Raw genomic sequence first — 22,841 nt, 5'->3', positions numbered from 1 at the left:
ATTTTTCAGAAATGGAGAGAAACAGAGGGAGACTTACCGTCAAGTGACAGCCAGTCATGCTGTGATGAAGGCAGGGAGGGCAGAGCCCGTGCTTTATATTCAAACACAACAGAGTTGGAGATGATCTGATTACTGACAGCCACCTGTAGAGTCACCAGGCCTGTGTCATGAGCTGCAGATACATAAAGCAGTAATTAGACAGATCAGAGAGTCAATATGAGACCATCACGCTCTTTCTTTCTTTACAGAGATGGCATCTAAAGCCGTTTAGAGGGATTCAAAAAATGTACACTTTTATGTTATGTATTTGAGTAAATACATAACTTTTATAAATAAAAAAATTAATTAATGGTATGGGCAAATCTCTAGACTATATATATATATATATATATATATATATATATATATATATATATCTAAATTATATAAACAATTAGGATCATATCTTTAGAAACATTACACTCTAAAAAAAAACAATATAATCCAGCATTTTGGCTTGAAACAACCCAGCAGTTTAAATTACAACCCAAATGAGCTGAGTTTGTCCCCTTTTGATCTGGGTTATTTTTACCCAGATCAAAAGGGGACAAACTCAGCCACTTCTTATAGTGCAGACATCCCCCATTCCCACACTTTGAAAAAAATTCTTGTTACACTTGAATTTAAAAGTTGAATAAACTTAAATTTACAATTAATTTAAACTTTTTTGACTAGTGAGGAGTTGCTATAAATTATAAAAATAAAGTTGGTTTTGGCTAACCACTGGACACACTACAGCTCACTACTGCCCCCACCTGGTAGTTCCCTTCTGTTGCCAGTTGCTGTTCGACAGAAGTCTTGATGTTCTTCACCAGCACAAAACTAAGCTACTGTAGCTACTTTCATTCAACTTTACTTTTATAATTTACAGCAACTCTTAACTAGTCAAGAAAGTTTAAATAAATTTAATAAAATTCAAGTTGATTAAAATGTAAAGGAATATTCTGTTTTCAAAAAAAAATTCTTTACTCACCCCCATGTCATTCAAAATGTTTATCTTTATTTGTGCAGATGAGAAGAAATTGAGTTTTTTGAGGAAAACATTCCAGGATTTTTCTCATTTTAATAGACTTTATTGGACCCCAACAAATGAAAGGTTCAATGCAGTTTAAAATTGCAACGCAGCTTCACAATCCCCAAACGAGGCATAAGGGTCTTATCTAGTGAAATTATTATAATTTTCGGCAAGAAAAATAAACTATAAAACTTTAAATCACAACTTCTCGTCTTGCACCGGCCGTGTGACGTGCCAGTGCAACCTCACGTCAAAAGGTCATGGATGATGTTTGCAAAACTGCAGCCCCAGTGTTTACAAGTGTGGAGAAAGAGGACCGTTCCGACGTTTTTGTATGTTGAATGATACAAATTAATATCTTTGTGGCAGTTTATTGTTTAAAATGGTCCGCAAGTGTGCATTTAATATATGTAATGTGTGACCTTTCGACGTGCTTACGCAATTACGGGAGGTTGCGCTACCGCGTCACACAACTGGTGCAAGACGAGAAGTTGTTTAAAAGTGTATTTTTTTTTCTTGTCAAAAATGACAATTGTTTCGGATCATTTAGAGTCCTTTGAAGCTGGGTTGAAACTGCAATTTTAAACTGCATTAAAACTGTTGGGGTCCAATAAAGTCTATTAAATTGAGAAAAATTCTGGAATGTTTTCCTCAAAAAACTTAATTTCTTAAGAAACTTAAAAAAATGGAGTAATCCTTTGAATTTTTTTACAGGGTATTTTCTCATTGCCAAAATTATTACATATAAGTATATTTAAAGTATACATAGTTGTATTACCCTTTATTTGTGCTAATTAAAAGAAATTTTTAACAGTACTGTACATTTTTTAGTTACTCTTTTAGCATTGTAAAAATAAACGGAAAAGGAGACATAAGGATGTATTACAGTTATTAGAATTACATTTCATTTTCTTTATGCAAAATGTATATGTTTTCTAATTGTTGGTGATATCTCTTAACAAGTTTCATGAAATGATCAGTCCCTGTTGTATGCATGAATGTAAAATTACCAGGACAGTAGCAACGTAACACTCCTGGCTGGATAAGGGATGCTGGGACGGAGATCTGATCAAACAGACAGGTGTAGCTACTGCTGTCTTCCTGCCATGGCCCAGTGATTAACACCTTAACCCCACCCTGAAACAAGCAAAACATATTAAGGTTTAAACCAAGATAGCCATCTTGTGGCTATCTTGGTGTAGTATAGCAGTGGTTCTCAAAGTTTTTCAGCGTGCGCCCCCCTTGTGTACAGTGCATTCCTTCGTGGCACCCCCAAAGAAAATTTATGACAAAAAACACTAAATCTTAAATTTTTTAATTAAGCAAACCATTAAATTATACAAAGTAGTGCTGTTGGTTAGTAGCCTTATTTTTTATTTAGGTTGAATCACACAGAATTCATGATAAATTAATGTATTTTATAAAACGTCATAAAACTGGGGCCCCCCTGGCACCATCTCGCGGCCCCCATTTGAGAACCACTGTAGTAGTGAATGTAAAGCACATGATGCCATCTAATGGCAGAGAGCAAGACTACAACATATGTAGGTTTAAACCAAGGGCACATTGCCATCTTGTGGCTATCTTGGTGTAGTATTACAATGCAATGTAAGTGAACAACTGAGAAAAATGTTGGAATATCAAACATGTGGTTCTTTATTTAAGATTTTCATTTTGGAGTTTTTATTAAACCAAGATACTGAGACTTGTATGTAATTCTATTCTGAATATTCAGAAACTACTGAGAACCTCTTATATTTGTGCAATTCAAATGTGATATTTCTATACACTGGTGATTTAACGCTACATCAAAAGCATGCCAGCAGTACTTTATTAAACAGACGTACCTCTGGGTAGGACCACTCTGGAGAATAGTCAGTGACGATGAACAGTCTTCCAGTGGCCTGCAACATTCCCAGAGTGCCCTGGGCCACCGCTGCTGACACTACTTCAGCCACATGCATGTAGGCCAGTGAGCCGGTCTCTCCTGACCCTCCACCAGCACCTCCACCCAAAGACTGAGGGCTACAGCAGGACTGCAGGCAGAGCTCTGCAGGGCTGTAACCTGCTGACCTGTTGGTTGAATCTTCTTGACCTTGCTGTTGGTTTCCACCGGAAGTGGCCGTTCCATCTGACCCAGGTGGGGCCACCAACTGATGGGTGTATAATGTTCCTGCAGCTCCCACGGCTGTAGCTCCACTATCCACCGAGATGAAGTCATTGATTAGGTCAGAAAATTGGTTACCGAACGAGATGTCAAAATGGTCCAGGCTGATTTCCATCCCTGTGCCCCCTCCACCGTTGGCTCCAGCTCCGCTAAGCCCATGGTGGGCCGCCACAGTGTTGTAGAGCCCCTGAACCAAGTTTGCTCCCTGCAGGAGTTGCTGTTGTGAGCTATTGGGCCCATTGGTAGAATTTCCATTCCTCAAAGCCATCGCCTCATTCCCTGCTCCATTTTCAGAGCTTTGCTGGAGGAAGTGCTCAGCTGCTCCACCTTCTCCGCCTCCGCAGGCCTGTAGGTGATCCCCAGATCTATCAGTCCCGTTTTCCGTAGCCCCGACCTGACCGGATCCCACGCCGCGGCTCTGATCCATCCCGACCACCTCCTCATGCTCTGGACCAAGACCTGGAAAACCTCCCTGATACTGCAGGAGCTGTAGGGAGCCGGCGTGTCCCTGTCCTTCGGTGGGTGAACCCCCATTGCAGTTGGATCTGTGCTGGGCCTGGTGGGTGTGATGGTGGTGGTGGTGGTGGCCGTTGCTGCCAGGCGATTCTGTTTTCACAACCTGCAGACCCATGTATGCCCCATCAGGTGAGTTATGATCCAGCATGTGGCCCTTTTGGGCAGAGTTCTGCCTACCCTGCTGGCTCTGGGCTTGCTGTGGAGCTTCTTGCAGGAAAAAGCTTGGAGATCGGTTCTGGTGAGCTAAGTTATTCATTGCCTGGCTGTAACCTACCGCAGAGCCACCGGAGGAGTAATCTTGCTTTGCATCAATGGCACTGAAATCCATTTGCTCCAAGGTGGTGCTGGGGCTCAAGCCTCCTCCAGAGGGCAGTAAAGAGGCAGCGGGTGTTAAGGTAAGAGAATTTTGGCCACCAGAACCACTGGACACACTACAGCTCACTACTGCCCCCACCTGGTAGTTCCCTTCTTTAGCCAGTTGTTGTTCGAAAGAAGTGTCCTCAGTCTTGATGTTCTTCACCAGCACAGAATTGAAGCCATAGTTTGTATCGGAAATAGACGGAGAGCGTTGCAAACCGTTAGTGTTAGCCGTTGAGGAGCATGAGGCGTGTGACGAACCATTTTCCTGCTTTAATCCGCTTCCCCCATATGTCTGGCCCTGCTTTGGGTTATTCAGAAAGCAGTCGGGATCAAAGTTCATAGTGGTTTCTGGGATTTTAATGCCGCCTGTGTCTAGGCTACTAGAGAGAACAAGCTCCTCAGAGACACCTGATGCAGACAGCATGGACAGCCCATCTGCTCCAGGACCACCTGCATCTGTGCTCCCACTACCAGGAAAGCTAAACTTGTGGCTGTCAGAGGTGACTGCCAAGACCAGGCCGTGGGAGGTGGCATCAGGGCCCATAATATGAGCGTTGGGCCCTCCAGTAGGGGACATGCTGTAGACAGGGTCCCCAGTTACCTCAGACATAAAGACACTCTGGGACAGGCTGCTCATGACGGAAGCAACGTGACCCATGCCTGTGACCGCTGGACTGTCAGCCATGTCAGGGTCAGAGTTCAGCCCACTGCTGATGGACACCGGGGAATTCTGGGTGGTGTCTGGCACTTCCACCTGATTGGTCGAGGAGACCTCAGTGCTATTCTGGTGCAGCAGGACAGGTTTGTGGACCTTGCCGTTTCGTTTCTCACGCACGCTTCCTCCGCCAGTACCCCCGCTGTTCTTGCTGCTGTGGCTGTGCTCTGTTTTACCCTCCGACACGTCATTGTTCTGGAGCTCGGAGTGGGTGCTGCTGTAGCTGCCTGAACGAGGGTCCACTTTGGGAGAGATGATGCGGTGTTTGGCGCTGTTACATTTGTGATGTACGCTGCTCCCAGCGCCTGTGGAGACAAACACAAACAGCTACTGGTTAGCCAAGTTTATTAATATTATCTATATAATTTCATGCATAATTAGTAAAGAAATTAACTGTCCCGCTGCCCTAAAAGTGACATTATCATTTATTTACATATAAATATATATATATATAAGAGCTGGGCATAGATTAATCTAGATTAATCTCATACAAAATAAATTTTTTTTTTGCATAACATATGAGTTTGTGCTGTGTGTAGTTATTATGTATATATAAATACACACACATTCATGGATGTATTTAAGAAAAACTTACATTTTTATATATATTTATTTATATTTTTATATATTCTAAATTATATATAAATAAAAAAATGATATTTAAATAAAACATTTCTAAAAAGTATATATATATAATATACATAATATTTACACACATCACAAACTCATATATTATGCAAAAAAGTACTTTTATTTTGTATGAGATTAATCTAGATTAATCTATGCCCAGCCCTAATATTAATATATATTATATATTAATAATATAAATATATATATATATATATATATATATATATATATATATATATATTAATTATATTCATTAATTAATTAATATATTATTATTATATGAATATATTATTATTATTATTATTATTATTATTATTATATCCCAAAATACATAATCATTGGTTTCTATTAATAACCATTAATTGTGACTCTCACTATAAAATCCAGCCTCAAGCCCCATTATCTAATTATGAGATTAAGAGCATCAAAATATTATTTTATTAATTGATTTTACATTAATTTCAATATTTGACACGACTTACTCAGTCAATATTAAAGATATGAAGGTCATTTTCCACAGAATGATTTTTTTCCATGATTTTTTTGGAGAAAACAAAAATATAAAGGAATATGCTGCGAATTTTATTAATGAATTTTCAGAGACTAAGTCTTGAAAGAGATCATCAATCAATATTAATAATTTCATGAGAAGCCAACTAAAAGCCTTGCAACAAAACACCTTGATTTTTTTAAATAAATGGTTGATATGTCTCATTAGTCATTTACTGCATACTTGGCAATTGATTTTTTTCTGAACACACAACAGTCCAACAATTTTAATTCATCCACCCCACACATTCATTTGTTTTAAACATGCATTTCAATTTGCCTCAGAGTAATTGAAACCCTATGGGAGCGAGGCAGAAGTGTAAAGTGCTTTTTGTATGATGATTTTATGATTAAAGAAAAGGTGAAACTTTCGTTGTGTACTTTAGTCAAGAAGTCCTATATATATATATATATATATATATATATATATATATATATATATATATATATATATATATATATATATATATATATACAGGAACATTAAGCCCCCAGTGGCATCATTGCAACAGACAGCTAAATATATCAGTACATCTCTAAAATGCTCAGCCTGGACTTTTCTCTAACTAGACAATCAGGTGGAGACTGAAGTACTTCTGAAGAAATATTTATAACATTTCCTATTCTGATTCCTGTCTTACTTCAGCTGTCTCTCCCCCCAGCCCCGCTGCCTGTCCCTTACCCAGCGTGCCCGTGCAGAGGCAGTTGTGAGTCCGGGGAGGAGGCTTGGTCTGGTGGCTGTCCAGTATCTGCTGTACCAGCTGCTCCACAGAGAAGCCAGAGCTGCTGTTCCCATTGCTGCAAGTCCACTTGATTCCATGAACTGCCGAGGGAGAGAGGAGACACAGTCGTCAGCCAACCAGCCGAGCCTTCCATCCCTCCCCCAACCCGCCTGTGCACTACCTTCCTGACCTCACCTACGAGACGCACTTCATGTCAAACCACTTTGACCCCTTACGGAGAAAAAGGAAAGTGCTTTATTTCTCTGGGGCCTATTTTCTGGCACAGGAACAGGCCAAGTTCAAGTGCAGACCTGAGCCTGTTCTGTTATGTGACTTTATCCAGCTGACAAAATTTTGTGCTTCGCTAGCTGCATTCCAAAACCTAGTGAGGTGATTTCACAGGCAGCATTTTAAAGCCCCTGACATAAAAGGCTATTATAAGAAGTATGCATCTTAATTACAGTATGCTGCCTCCTAGGATACCTTGTTTTGGCAAAATTTTAAGGGTGCATTACATTACAACAAATAAGAAAATTAAGTTGGACAACAAACTGAGAGAAATGCTAATGATACTGAATATTGATAGAAAAATTGAATACTTCAAAACTATTTTTTTTACCCAATATTCTACTAAGTCCTACACAAGGTGCTAAACGAGGGGCAACATTCTGATCTCTCTGATGAAGCCAATACGGAAGTGACTTAAACTGCAATTGATCGACTGGCCACTAGAGGCTGGCTCCAAAAGGGAGTCAATTCCCATAGACCCCCCATGTTAAATAGCCCAACTTTACAGTAGAAAATAATATGTTTACAGCCTGGTACAATAATTGGTTTTGGTCTGTATAGCTAATTTTGCCTTCATGACAACTGCGAGGGGGGTGAATGTTTTTTTAACTCATTCGTTTAAATTATATTAAGCCTTAAAGTTCTGCATAATTAAGGGCGTGGCCACTTGAGTGATGGTTAAGCAGCCACTGCTGTCCCTAGAATTGAGTTAGGCGGGCGTGGTTTCAGCAACCAGCCACCTCAGCTTCACGTCCTGCCTTTTTACCCATTTTTCAGATTTCCGCGATTGGTGATGCGCGGCCAAGATGCCGACGGCAGGCACCGCCTACTTAAAGCTTCAAAAACGATCTTCAGAAACCTATGGGTGACGTCATGGACACAGTCTATGGTGCTAAACGATGCAATAGAATAACTATTTTAGCTGTCAGAAGAAATTGTCTAAAAATGGTCCCAGTGCACCTTTGCACATATACAGTTCATATAAGTACCTTACTTCATATTAGTACCTTACAGAGGTCCGTAATTATATCAAAGGCTGCATATAAGTACCTTAAAGGCATATATTGGTACCAAATGTTTACGAATCTGTACAATGAAAAAACATTGGTGACAAATGATTAAATTATGTTTTCTTAAAATATTTTTTTTTTTTTAAGTTGTTGGATCTACATAATTTTATTATGTACACCAGTTCAACATGATTGAATCAAGTTGTCTTAAAATGAAATTAATTTTAATTAATGTAGATTTCATTTTAAGAAAACCTAATTCAATTATGTGCAACCAAATTTTTTTCAGTGTACCTAAATGGTACAAATTTGGACCCTCCAGAGGGTACTGCCTCAGTGACAGCTTGGGACCATTTTTTAACCATTTCTTCTGACAGTGTATGGTTCTATAAGGGTCATTTAACATCTACAAAACTTGTCAAGTTTAAGTTCTTTATAGAAGAAAATTATTATATAAGCTTAGACTATGAAAAGGTCCTTTTGGAGAACCAAAAAAGTGTTCTTGCAAAGTCACTCATTTAATTACAACCAGTATGTTGCCATATTATATAACTGCCAATAACAGACGGCAGAGAAACAAGTTATAAGGGCTTACAACAGAGCTCATTTCAGTCATGGTAATACCCCATCCCCTAAACAAGGTGCCTTTTGCGGTTTATACCCAGACTTATTCAGCTACCATCACGAAAACAAGCTCAGACACTTTTCTAAAAAAAAAACAATAACAACAACTAAAACAGTAAAAGAAATATAAAAAAGTGGATATCTTTGGAGAGGAGCGATATTTGGAATATCAAACAACCTCAATATTAATATGGCTTGTGCACGCTTTGCTACCTCAGTGGATTTAACAAGCCGAGGTGAAATTGCATGTTCAAGTACGAGGAGAGAAAAGGGAGAGAGAGACGACGAGACAAAAATAGATAAAAGAGACAAAAGCATTTGGCTTGAACTCGCAAACCAGTCGGAGCCAGAACAACAGTTGTCACACGCACAGCAGGTTTCTCTGCTCTGCTGAGCTCTGCCATTCTGCGCTTGGCCAAAGAATCACAGCAGCCATTACACCAGCACGACAATGCCCGAACGGACAAATCAATCTCACAGCGTGAAGCAGAACCAGAGTCACACCACAAGGTAGATCATGCAATAAAAGGTCACACCGGTTCGGTGACACACGCAGGGGGCGTCGGCGGTGAGAATCGTAAGGTGAATGATTCTCTCATTCTGATTTACAGGGATTCTCCTACACCTCAGTCTACAGCGGCCTGCTGTTACTAATGCGGTTCTCCAAACTATCTGCCTTTGCACAAAGAGCCCATCTGGTGAAGTTCCCCGTGTCTGCATGAACACACACTGATGCACATACAGAGTTTCAACTCTGCGTGATACTCGGAAATAAAATTTGGGTACTGGCTTAGTGCAAATATTTGTGAAGGAGGAAAGTTTAGGCTCAATATAAATGTACTTGTTATCATGCAAGTCAATGTGTCACGTTACAAGCATTACAACCAAAAAATTGTTCCTGTCCTTTCACACAGATTTCTGTTCTCAAAATAGTTATATTTAATATTGTAATCTCTACATACTGTATCAATTCCCCTCCGCAAAAATAGTCGACTGAATAGTGATGATTTTGAAGTAAGCATTTTCTCCTTTACCCTCACAATTTTTATGTCCATGAATTTTTATGAATGCAAGCAAATATTGCTCCACTTATTTACATTTTACTCTGATCTAGCAAAACGTGGTGATTTGTTATTCATTATATATGAAAGGTTTGAACTTAAGCCTACTTAAAATCTCAGGGGGTAAAACTTAATTAAGATCACAGGGGCTCAGAAGACAAAAAAGATTGAGAACTACTGGATTAAATGCTGCTGACAACGCAAGCAGAGATTCTGCTACAGCTGCCACATCCACCATCTCAAAGTTCTTCACTATTACACCCATCAACTTATATCTTTAATCACAGTCTCTTTATGAAACATAAATCACATCAGATATCTTGTATCCTGCTGTGCCTATATGTGTGTGTGTGTGTTCATAACCGCAGGCCGATCATTTACTCGTGCGGCAGTGAAGTGGAGCTTCAAGCACGGCTGGTCTCTGGTCTGGTAGATTACATCATCGGAGAGGACTAAGAGGTGGCTTGTCTCATGACCTCTCCTCCACACAATCATAAAAATAAAAACTCTGAAATAAATTTTCACAGCGATGCCATAGAAGAACAATTTCTTTTGTTAAAATTAAGAAACTTTTTCCACTATGAAATAATTAATTCTGTGAAAGTTCTGTGGATGTGAAAGGTTCTTTATGGAACCATACAGCAAAAAATGGTTATTTACAGTACAGGTCTTTAATCTTTTTCAGGCTAATGACCAATTAATGTTTAGAGAGGAGGAACAAGGACCCCATGTATCAAATAAAGATTGAATTTACATACTTTGTTATAATGGTTTGTTAAAAATATATTTAATAATTTTTGGTCACATACTGTTAAAGGGACACTCCACTTTTTTGAAAATATGCTCATTTTCCAGCTCCCCTGGAGTGAAGCATTTGATTTTTACCGTTTTGAAATCCATTCAGCTGATCTCCAAGTCTGGCGGTACCACTTTTAGCATAGCTTAGCATAATCCATTGAATCTGATTAGACCATTAGCATTGTGCTAAAAATAACCAAAGAGTTTCGATATTTTTCCTTTTCAAAACTTGACTCTTCTGTAGTAACATCGTGTACTAAATTGCGATTTTCTAGTCAGATATGGCTAGGAACTCATTCGGGTGCAATAATCAAGGACTTAGTTTCTGTAACAAGTTTTAAATAGGAAAAATATCAAAACTCTTTGGTTATTTTTTTTTAGCACGATGCTAATGGTCTAATCAGATTCAATGGATTATGCTAAGCTATGCTAAAAGTGGTACCGCCAGACTCGGAGATCAGCTGAATGGATTTCAAAACGGTAAAAATCAAATGCTTCACTCTAGGGGAGCTGGAAAATGAGCATATTTTAAAAAAGTGGAGTGTCCCTTTAACACTACATAACATTTTTTATTTTTAACTGTAATTTTTATCATTAGCCTATTAATGCATTTTTGTTTGATGCCTAAATTCATTATTTCAAAAAATTATTTTAAATTCAAACAATATTTGAAGGAGCCCCTATAATACCACTACGGACACTTAAAGGGCCCCGGACCCCGGTTGAAGACCCGCCTCCTTGAAACTGCATTCACAACCCATTTTAGTTCTGTATTATGATGTATTTTTTCAGACAAGAAAACTGATCATCAAAAATAAAATCTATAAAGCAAGAAAAAATTAAAAGCGAAACAGCCTCTGTGTAAACAGCTTTTGTATAAAAGTATACTGTATCTCGAACATATTAAAAAACTTCATGTGTGTTACTTCCAAAAATGTAACAATGCACTATTGCATATGTGATATTGCTTTATGTTTGTAATTATTATGTATTATTACACACACAAAATATAATCAATTTGTTTTTAATGTTTAATTTGACTGACATATCTGCAAATGTATTTGGCCTGTCCCAGGGTCATTTTACATTTTGTATTATGTGTTGGACACCACAGATCTTAAAATTAAAACTATTTACTTTAAAAAAAAATTTAAGTACTGGTTATTGTTTTAAATATGAAGATTTTGTATATTTTATGACATGGTCCAAATAATGTAATAAAAGTGAAATTTTAGTCAGATAGGCCGCTGCTTTGAAGATAAATTAAAACAAATCTCAGTAGCATTGTAACACACTTTAAAATCAGGCTATATAACAAAGCCGGCGGGTAAAAATAACTAATCTATCTTTTACACAACAATGATGAAACATTCTCGTATCGTGCAATGCAGGTGATGATGAAACCCCGACATCTCTGCGTTTCTATGCTATCTGATCTGCGAGAGGCAGAGAGTTCTCAACCAATCAACATTTACACTGATAAGTCTTCCTCTTAGGACCACCAAAATCCTCTGCACGCTCCGTCCTCCCTTTAATAAATGCGAGCTGTTTGCGTAAGATATTGTTCACTCAGGGGAACATGTTTGGTTTTTAAAGCTGATGTATAATGCACACATGAATTATACATGACTAATATAGTTTGCTCACTCAGACTCAGACTGTTGGCGAGCTGCACATCTGCAGCTGCAACACTAGGTGGCACTGTTGCTTTTCAGATGATAAACAGCTGTTTGAAGATTATAAGGGTGACTCTTGTGGACCTATTAGCCTAGTCTCAGCATATTGGGGCAAGCGATAGACATTTCACACCTATGGCACTGTCCACACCATTTGCAAAGCCAACAATCTGCGTGCATTACCGTGAATGGTTTCGAAGCAGATCGTGCATCAGGTGTAAAAAACGCATTCGTTTACAGCAGGCAACGTAAAAAGAAGCTCTTAAGCGATTGCAACGAAAGCTCTTAAGGGGATCGTAACACGCGGCGGTGATTACAATGTCAGCTGAGCTCGTCTGTATTCCCCTCGCAGACATCCTGTGTCTAAAAGTGCTGAGGCGATGCATCTGACTTCATATATTCATTACCTTGACAGGCCTGTCCTACTTCAAATGATCAATGCCAGCCATCACACATTGAGACGTGGCCTCACAGGACTCCAGGTAAACACGATTATATGCATGCCATCGTTGTATTCTTTAACTACGTCCTCATTAGAAATGTTCCCACCGGTCAATTCAGTGACCTAGACCTGTCGTTAACGAAAACACGAATACGGTGTAAGCATTATAGCAGGGAGGTGGTGTGCAATGCTGGACGTGAGAAGGGATTTCTGGTGAGTCAGACGCTTCTCCACCCACTTGCTGGCATCAATCAATACATCAGTGCCGCCCTCCTCTGAATGACTGGAAAACAACGAGCTACATCGCTCTGGACAGAATGAGATGCAGACAAGAGGCTCTGCTGACCCTGCGACACTCGGGCGCCTTGAAGTGGGCACACGCAAGGTAATGATTGCACCAGTGGGCCAGGCTAACAAATACAGGTTTACGCAATTCTTGAATAAATTAAACTACATTAGGAAAACAGCAGCAGAGTGCATTACATGTTTAAAAATGACAAAAGAAGTATCGCTGAAAAGTATCTGTGACCCCATCAGGGACCCCATCAGGACCCCATCAGTCTCAATCTTTGTATGAGATTAAGTTAATATAAAAATATTTAATATTATTATATAAAGGCTATAAAATTGGTATATGTAATGCCGTTATGTACCAATACTTGTTTTTTTTAAGTTTTGAATACGAAATATGAACCCATTTAAAAATTGTTTGAAATATATTTTTCAAAGCATAAACATTTAATTTCTAACAAGCAAGAAAAATGACTATCAAGCTATACAATCCATTCAGTAATTGTTTAAATTAAAGTTGTTATTAGACACTCACACATAGGCTTCAGCTGGCCGATGAGCTCCTCCTTTGTCCATTTGGCCCATTCTTTCTTGTCCGTATTGATGGAGCACAGAATGGGCCCACATGGTTTCCCACAATCCTCAATGGCCGGCACATTCAGGTAGTGGACCAGCACGATGTCTGGATTCTGCGAAAGGGAAAGGAGGAGAAAAAAAATGCGAAAAATAAGGTGTGGTTAGTAGAAGTGTCCGCTTCAAGTAAGAGAAAGCAGGCAACACAGATTGGTTATTAATACAATCTCCTTCTGTCACACACCCATAAAACTAGCATTGCACTGTAAACTTAGGTGACCAGATGTCCCCGTTTTCAGTAACAGTCTGTTTTTTGTGTTCTGTCCTCCACAAACCCACCACAATTAAAAGACGAAAACTTTCATAAAGGGTTTGTCCTCATTGTTTTAATTCATATATAATAACAAATAAGATTTCAATGATATTTCATCATTAATATTAAATGACCATTAAAGGCGGGGTGCATGATCTCTGAAAGCCAATGTTGACATTTGAAATCACCTTAACAAACTCACCCATACCTGTCAGGATCCGTCTGAAATCATCTGTTTTATTACATCTAGTCTTTGTGTTCGGGGTCCTGGCAGTACCATGTTTTATGTGGGAAATGTGTGGTTTTTGTATTGGTTTATTCTGACCACACTTTTCCCAGGTCTCGTCACTTTTTCCCCGATCCCTTACTTGTAATTATTTCCAGGTGTATGTAATTTACTTTCTCCCTATTTAAGAGTCCTTGTGTTTGTTTTCCAGTGCGCGTTCGTCTTGTTGCATTCCTGTCGTGTTTCAGAGTTTTCAGTTGTGAGTATTGAGTATATCTAGTCTAGTTTGTTATTTGTAGTAATGTTGGTTCATGTTTAGTTTTATGTTAGTTAGTGTAGTGTGATCCTGTCTTGTTTTACCCCCTCGTGGGTCTTTGTTTTTCCCCTGTTTTTGTGCAATAAATCCTTATTTATTTACGTCTGCATTTGGGTTCTTTTCTTGTCACATATCCTCACAATACCCCAATAGAATCTGGACCTTCTTTTGATAGACCCGCCCCACACATACGCAACCCAGGCAACGATGTCGGTTAGTAGACACGCCGCTTACTGCTGATTGACTACAAGTGTGTTTTGGTACTAGGCCTGACTGTTTTTTAGAAATAATGCATCCCGCATTTAAACTAGGAAATGTCCCTGCTTTTCATTTAAAAAATCTGGTCACTTTACTGTATACAGGTACAAAAAGGGTACTAAGCAAGAAACATTTTAAATAGTACCATACATAAAGTAATGGTGATTAATGTGTGTTTAGATCTGCCTAACACATTTGGCAGTGATCCAGCAAACTTGGCCACATGTACGGAGTGACGAAATTGGCAAATAACATGAAATATGTTGCACACTGCCCTAAACACACTGAAATGTATATCAGACAGGACAAAGTAAAGCAAACAGCGGGCCAGAGACTGACATGGCGACAAAATCATCACCTGAACTTTTTAACGTGATTAAAGTCGACATGAAACGGAAATAGCAAATGCCTAATTTTCCTCGTGGGGATGTATATCTGAGTGAAACCGGCTTTTGAAATTAAATAAGGCAGGGTTGGATTTAAATTTGTCCACTGAGATCTGATTGGATCGTTTGAAGTCGGGTCGTGTTGCTAATCGCAGCGATCTTCTCCGGGACCCCGCCCACCTGCCAAACCATATGACCGGAAGTAAAGAAAGATTGTTTTGAGGAGGGGAGGAGATTTGCATTTTTGATTAAAGGAATAGTCAATTTTCTTAAAGAAAAAATCCAGATAATTTACTCACCACCATGTCATCCAAAATGTTGATGTCTTTCTTTGTTCAGTCCAGAAGAAATTATGTTTTTTGAAGAAACATTCCAGGATTTTTCTAACTTTAATGGACCCCAACACTTATTAGTTTTAATGCAGTTTAAAATTGCAGTTTCAACAGAGTTTCAAAGGACTCTAAATGATCCCAAACGAGGCATAAGGGTCTTATCTAGCGAAAAGATTGTCATTTTTGACAAGAAAAATATGCACTTTTAAACCACAACTTCTCGTCTATCTTTGAACCTGTGACACGCCAGCGCGACCTCACGTAATTAGGTAATGCCGTGGAAAGGTCACATGTTGCATACAGGGTTATTATCGTAAACGAAAACTATCACGAAAACTGAAACTATTAGTGAAAAAACATTTTCGTTAACTGAAATAAAATAAAAACGAAGGTTTCTAAAAAAAACTAAAACTTAACTATAACTATAATGTGGACCTGTAAAACTAACTAAAACTAACTAAAATTTAGGAAAACAAAACTTGCGTTTTCGTTTTTTAAATGTTATTGGATCAGCAGTTGAACACGGAGTCACTCATATTACCGGATCATAAGCAAATGAGCAGATGTTGCTGGATAATTAATGACCAATAGGTGGCAGTCTATTAGACCTCGTGACCTGCACAGCAGCGTCACGTGATGTGTATGACGCTGTCAGGGCACTGGATCCCTGCCCCCGAACAGTTCGGTTCAGAAAACATCATCTTGTTGCTAACGGCTAGTTTAGTAAGACAATTTGTTTCTACTGGCAAACCATTACAATAACTGAAGAAGGCTTAATTATCTCAGTGTACTGTACACGGAAGCATTAAAACGTTAAATATGGCTGAAAACGCTGACGCCAACCGCTTGCTTGGCAGTGTTAGCTGACGCTTTTTGGTTGCTATGTTATACAGAACGTCCGCTTAACTATCTGAAACAATTATATGCCTTTGCGGATAATCAACAAATAATATTATATATTAATATTTAGTCAACAAATAAATATGTTAGTACAGCGATCTCTTCTGGTAAAGAAATGGACACTCATAGACAGAACATTAAACTTTGCATTGATTTTCAGTTGTTGTGCACAGACATAAGTTTGTACAAGTAAGATTTACTCTAAATTATCTGGTTTATTTTTAACCCAATGCTGGGAAAATATTAGACAGAACACATATGTTGGTTTATAAATAAACATATGCTGGGTTGTTTCAATGCAATGCTGGGTTGTTTTAACTCATGTTTAGGTTAACAACAACCCAGCATATGATTATTTATAACCAAACATGTATATTTATATATGTATATTATATTTACCCAAATAACACAACAAAATTTAGTGTTGGTTGGTGTGGTATTTGTCCCGGCCTTTGATTGAGAGTACTAAATAAACAAAACTTTTTTTTAAATCCTCTTATTCTCATCTTATTTTTAACATTTCCAGATTTGGCAAGGTGTATGTACACAACCATGATATTATGCTAAAGACTAAAACTATACTAAAACTAAATAAAAACTAAAAGTAATGATTTTTGAAAAATAGAAACGAAATCAAAACTATTTATGCACCACTAAAAAGAACTTAAACTAAACTGAAATAAAATAACACATTACAAAACGAAATAAAAATAAAAACTTTTTTTTTTTTAAAAACTATAATAACCCTGGTTGCATATAGGAAACGCACATTTGCAGACCATTTTAAACGATAAACTGACACAAAGACAATGATTAGTATCATTTGACATACAACAACATCGGAACGGTCCTCTTTCTCCACACTTGTAAACACTGGGGAGTAGTGTCGCATACGTCATCCGTGACCTCTTGACGTGATGACGTATTGTGTGAGGTCGCGCTGGCACGTCACATGACCGGAGATAGATAAGAAGTTGTGGTTTAAAAGTGCATATTTTTAATTTTTCTTGTCAAAAATGACAATCGTTTTTTCGCTAGATAAGACCCTTATGCCTCGTTTGGGATCGTTTAGAGTCCTTTGAAACTCAATTTTAAACCGCATTAAAACTGTTACATGTTGGTGTCCATTTAAGTCCATTAAAACGAGAAAAGTCCTGGAATGTTTTCCTCAAAAAACATAATTTCTTCTCGACTGAACAAAGAAAGAGATCAACATTTTGAATGACATGGAGGTTAGTAAATTATCTGGATTTTTTTAAGAAAATGGACTAATCCTTTAAAGGTTATGAGGGCACATGAATTTTAAAAATAAAATGAAGCTCACAAATAAAAAAAACCACAATATTCCAAAACAAATTACAGTTTTTATGTTCATGGCTGGACAGATGCCTAGTTATAAAGCTCTTCTCCATCTCTTGATCATCATTTGATGAATGACTCTTGCCATGATGGCTAGAAAACAAACACAGGCTTTTCAATAAACTTCTATTTATGGCCTTTTCACGGACAGTAATGGCACGACGTGAATTACGGCAAGAAAATAGCGATACGTTTTTGTAAATAGCGTTGATGCGGTTGGAATCAGCAAACAATAAAAAGTTCTGATTAAAACGAGTAACAAAGTTTAATCAAAGGTGCAATCTATAATAAGTTTAATTTACATATAAATGAGCCATGTTTGCATGGGAAAGAATGAGAATTACTGTATCTAAATCCACACGGTGCAGTGCTGTATCGGCGTAGATAACAGCAATTTAAGCTAAAGGAAATAATGTGCCGCGACTGTTTAGCAAAACATTTAGTTTTATGTTCAAAACAGCATTTGGTGTAGTTGTGTAAAGCCTTTAAAATTCAGAAAAGCACCTCTGTTTTTCTCTTACGTTATAATGCTCAAATCAAAGTGCGGGCCTTCTGTATATGTAAACAAATTGTGTCAATTTGGAGGCATGCAGCAAGTGTTGGGTTGATGCATTTTGACAGCTTATGAATAAAAGTGCTGTTTAAAAACATATCAAGCCAGTGTGAATAACATCAATTCTGTTCCGTAATCATAAATAGCGTTGATTACAAAACGCTGTAAACAGTCGCAGAACAAGCGGTCCCCTGTCACCACCACAATTACACACACACACAGAAGCCCACACATTCTGACGCGCCAAGGTTTTAATGTCACGTGAAACACGACTCTGTATGCGAATCTTTACACAGAAACGGCGAAGAAAAGGTCTCTTCCATTAGCATTTTTATTAGTTTTATGAGCAATACGTGCCGAGTGATTTGGGGGCTGCGGCTCTGTGCTTTCCCCTTGCACCTCGACATACGTACACCAAATCTATGCACACTGCATGCTCAGTGGGGTAATACACATATAGAAATATTCATACACCTGCTGGCACTTTTACAGAGAGAAAGAACCATGGTAACCACACATATTAGACTTGAAGCAAGCTTTTTCCAAACCCTCCATCACACACAAAGGTTGCAAAATGACATTTCTTTTAGCCTACTAACCGCTGAATTAAAAGCTAAATTCAAAGCACCGAGAATCAAGTCTTGCAATTCAGTGCGAGAACCTTCGATTGAACTCTTCAACCACCCCACTTGATATTCGGAGTGAACATGTCGAGATGCTTGAAAAATACCTTTGATGGATTAAAAGGAAAAGATTTGATCCAAAATTTAAATCCACAGGATATGTGTGTTCACGAGGGGATTTTAAGAGTAAATTCTGGTGTAATATTCTCTTTTATGTGGATGGGGGAGAGTTTGGGGAAGGTAAGCCGAGCTCCGCTGATCCTGGGGTCATTTGGACTTCTGCCGCTGAAGCCGTGAGCTCGCGGGAGCAGACACCAGCGCCACGCTCCCATATGGCATGAGCAGCTGTGGAAATCACCAGGCCATGCCCTCAATGCTTATCCAGCAGCATGAGAGGGGTAAATAAGACCATACACACATGCAACCGGGCAAACGCATACACATCCTTATAAATATATGAGTGCACATGGCTGGAAGAAAGGTGCAGGTCATATTTCACATTAAAATCTGTATGGGGATGGAAATAAGTGCATAAGTTTCATCAGAATGCCAAAACATCTTAATTTCATTATAACAATGATTATTGGGATTCATACAAAAAATTCTTTATTCTTGTCCTTTAACTGATACAAGATATATACACCAGTGTTTCCCACAGATCTGAAATTTACTTGTGGTGGTAGCTGGTGAAAAGGGCGATCATTATTATCCACCGACAAAAAATGGTCTACTATACATGTAACAAAGAACTAATAATGTGTGACACAACACAATACTTTGATTTATAAAACATTCATATTAATTTCACATTATAGTTCATTAATCTAACCACCCCAAACTTTTTTTGCCATAAACAAAGCTGACACTGTTTGTCAAAGCACCACGAAAACACTTTATGTTTTTGCACTGATATATGAAGCAATTTGATGACCCCTTTTATCAAACTCAATTATATACAATACTATGTACAGTATATTAATAGACAGTGCAGGTCTATAGATTATAAATGTGACTGATGTTATAATGTTAATAACTTCTATAAGATAGAAAGCAGAAGCAGTAAAAGTGCCTATTTCTCTTTTGCCAATTAAAAAAAGCTTAATCCACTAATTATTTCAGATTTAAAAGTCTACTTGCTGTCCCGATGACAGACTTTACATTACAGCTTTGCGTTTTTTATATCCTGAGTCAGCTAGAGCTTTGCTCATTCAGTATTAGCACTGCTTTTTGCTACAATCTCTGTGCTAACTGTTTAGATTTTAGTAAAGATATGGTCTATTAATAGTAAGATTAAAAAATGGGATAAAGAAAATGAAGCGGCGCGTGGTCGTGACAAGAGCCAGTGGCTATCGCCATAGAAACCGGAGGCACGCTAAAACAGCACTCGAGCTTTAGCACGGTAGCGCTCACGGCCGTTCTCCGATCGACTCGGGTTTTACACACAATATTAATCAGACTTGGGACCCGAAGTAATAAACTAGGACCGACCCGGACCCATCTGACCATTTAGAATATAAACCCGGAACCGTACGGGTCCCGCGTCCTCAGTGAAGAAAGACCTCTAATGGTAAAACTCTGCTCAAGTTCAGAAACATGAAAGGATACAATGTGACACTGAGGTTGCTTCGCGTCGCGCCCAATTCATTGAGAAACAGAGAGCACGTGAACGGACACTCAACCGGAGAGACACAACGTGCTTGCACGCAAAATGAAGCCAACTTAGATGCTATAAACACATATGCACATAAGCATATGCGACCATTTTGGTCGCAGTGTGTTCCCTGGCTGCTCCGTATGTGCTGCTGCAGTTGATCCAGTTTGCCGCGCTGGATGATGAGTTTATGACGCGTGCATCATCTTCACGGTCACCCGACCCCCACCTCTCTCTCGCGCTCTCTCTCTCGCGCTCTATCTTTCGCGCTCTCTCTATCTCTCTCTCTCTCTCTCTCTCCAAAACACGGGTCATCCAGTCGAGTTCAGAAAATACGGAAATTCGTGATTTTTTTTTTACCTGGGCGGGTCGCAATTTACCTGGGCGCAGCGCCCAAGTAGAGCCTATGTATGGGAAACACTGTACACACACAAAACACAGACCAAACAGATTTGTGTTGGATGGATATCGGACAGATGAGCCGAGACTGTGTATGTGCGGTGTTAATTGCTCATAAGCACACCAAGAATAAGGCAGATGTCCAATCTAAAATAAGACAGAAAAACAAATGCTTGCATATGCATAAACACCCAAATACACACAATGCAAAAAATGACTTTCTAGCTTAGTTTTCAGTACAAATATCTAAAAATCCTTAAATCAAGATGCATTTTCTTACTGAATAATAAGTCTAAATATTAGTCTAGTTATTAGACAAAAAAACATAAACTTTAAGTGAATTTGTGCCTTAAACAGGCAAAATTTAATAAATAAAATATTTGCCAATGGGGTAAGAAAAAACTTTTTTATTTAATTCAAGAAAATTCAAGAAAAATTTGCTTACCCCATTGGCAGATTTGTTTGCTTGTTTTAAGTAAGAATTCACTTAAATTGTATATTTTTTGTTTAAAAACAAAACTTTTTTCACTAACTTTTTTCCCTAAGTCATTTTGCTCATCAAGAAAATACATGTTGATATAAGAATTTTTAGATTTGTACTGAAAACAAGGCAAAAATACTAAGTACAAAAGTCATTTTTTGCAGTGCAACCTCTCACAAACATGCATGTGCACAACAGACCAACACACACATATACAAGGTGCAAAATTGCACCTGCCAATAGCCAGTATTTCATAGGGGATGTTTAGATTTGGTATTAAGATGTATTTTGGTCGACCGGATCACAGGTGGACGAGAGAGACACTTTCATGTCTACACCTGGTATTTAAATCTGTCTCTTTTTTTCCACTTTTGATCGCTTCTGTCCTGATTACTTTGAGGGGGTGGTCTGTGAGACTGTGGGGGAGTCTCTCTGTTGTCATTTAAAAGTGAGCAGGAGTAATGGCGAGTTTAATTGGACGTGAACTAATATAATGTCAGAGTCCGCTGCTGGTGTTGTAAGTAGTGTTGTAGTCAAGACTACCTAAACTGAGACCAAGTCATGACCAAGACCAAGACAGTCCGAGACCGAGACAAGACCAAGACTTTAAAGGGTCGAGACCAAGTCAAGACCAAGACAGGCCGAGACCAAGTCAAGACCAAGACCAGTGCAAGTCAGTGCATTAAAACACTTATAATAAAATGTGGAAGATGCATTATAATTTGTCTGTGCCTGTGTGTGTATGCCATCAGAGAAATTAATAAAATAATCAAAGGCATTGCAGATATGTGGGAATTTATCTTTGTCTATAAGCAAATAAAAGTGAACAAACACTAAAAAGCTGAAATCAACTTAACCATTTATTCTGAACTGTCTTTCCATGGCTTGCCATCCACTTAACACAATGCATGTGTTTTTAGTAATACAATTAGAAAAATTGTCATTGGGAGAAACTTAAACAATGCTTAAAAAATGCCAACATCATATGCCAAACCTGAATAAACTGCATAAAATTAATGACAAAAAGCGGTCGATTCCAAGACGAGACCAAGACCTTTAAAAAGTGGTCTTTAGACCGGTCTCGAGAACTACAACACTAGTTGTAAGTAAACCTGCTGCACACTGTTTTGTACGTGAACATGTAAGAGCTTTCTCTGATATTTCAGTGCAATTGATAAAATAAGATTGCGCAACTTACACACGCTCGCAAAATTAAACTAATGAAATACGCGGATATCAGCCACTTCAGTTTTATCAATGAAAGCCTAAAGATAGGGCTGTACAGTGTGCGTTCATGCTAGAAGTCAGAAAAGATGTAAAACATTATGCTCAGTACCACAGATTACATAAATAGTCGAAGAGAAGGCAGCTGCGTGTGGCTGTTCGAACACATTCAACCACATGTGCGTTTACACTACAAAAGCAATCCAATCGAAACTATCTCTGAATGTGCTTGAAAGTGGTCGAAAGTGGACAAGCTCAAGACGTTTTGAACACTGTTTACACCTGTCTTTACCGTTGTCCACTTGTGATCCGATCAACAAAAACACCTCTTAATACCAAGTGTA

The 22,841-nt window shown here is 38.4% G+C and overlaps 1 protein-coding gene across 12 annotated transcripts in view; it reads right to left on the bottom strand.

The window, feature by feature from the left end:
* The window catches only part of camta1a (calmodulin binding transcription activator 1a), a 469,448-nt gene that overhangs the window by 34,934 nt on the left and 411,673 nt on the right, over window positions 1–22,841 (bottom strand). For 9 of the 12 annotated variants that reach the window (XM_065285521.1, XM_065285522.1, XM_065285523.1 and 6 more), the window contains 5 exons: window positions 13,439–13,592; window positions 6,674–6,814; window positions 2,902–5,117; window positions 2,065–2,191; window positions 38–172 (listed from right to left, as the gene is read on the bottom strand). In XM_065285521.1, coding sequence (XP_065141593.1) covers window positions 38–172; window positions 2,065–2,191; window positions 2,902–5,117; window positions 6,674–6,814; window positions 13,439–13,592 — 2,773 coding nt within the window. The remainder of the gene's footprint in view (window positions 1–37; window positions 173–2,064; window positions 2,192–2,901; window positions 5,118–6,673; window positions 6,815–13,438; window positions 13,593–22,841) is intronic. The other 3 variants (XM_065285531.1, XM_065285532.1, XM_065285528.1) reach the window with 1 other exon arrangement.

The sequence above is a fragment of the Paramisgurnus dabryanus genome, chromosome 21 (genome assembly GCF_030506205.2).
Source record: "Paramisgurnus dabryanus chromosome 21, PD_genome_1.1, whole genome shotgun sequence".
Taxonomy (NCBI): Eukaryota; Metazoa; Chordata; class Actinopteri; order Cypriniformes; family Cobitidae; genus Paramisgurnus; species Paramisgurnus dabryanus.
The sequence above is the reverse complement of the archived record's forward strand: the minus strand, read 5'-3'. Positions and strand labels throughout refer to the sequence as shown.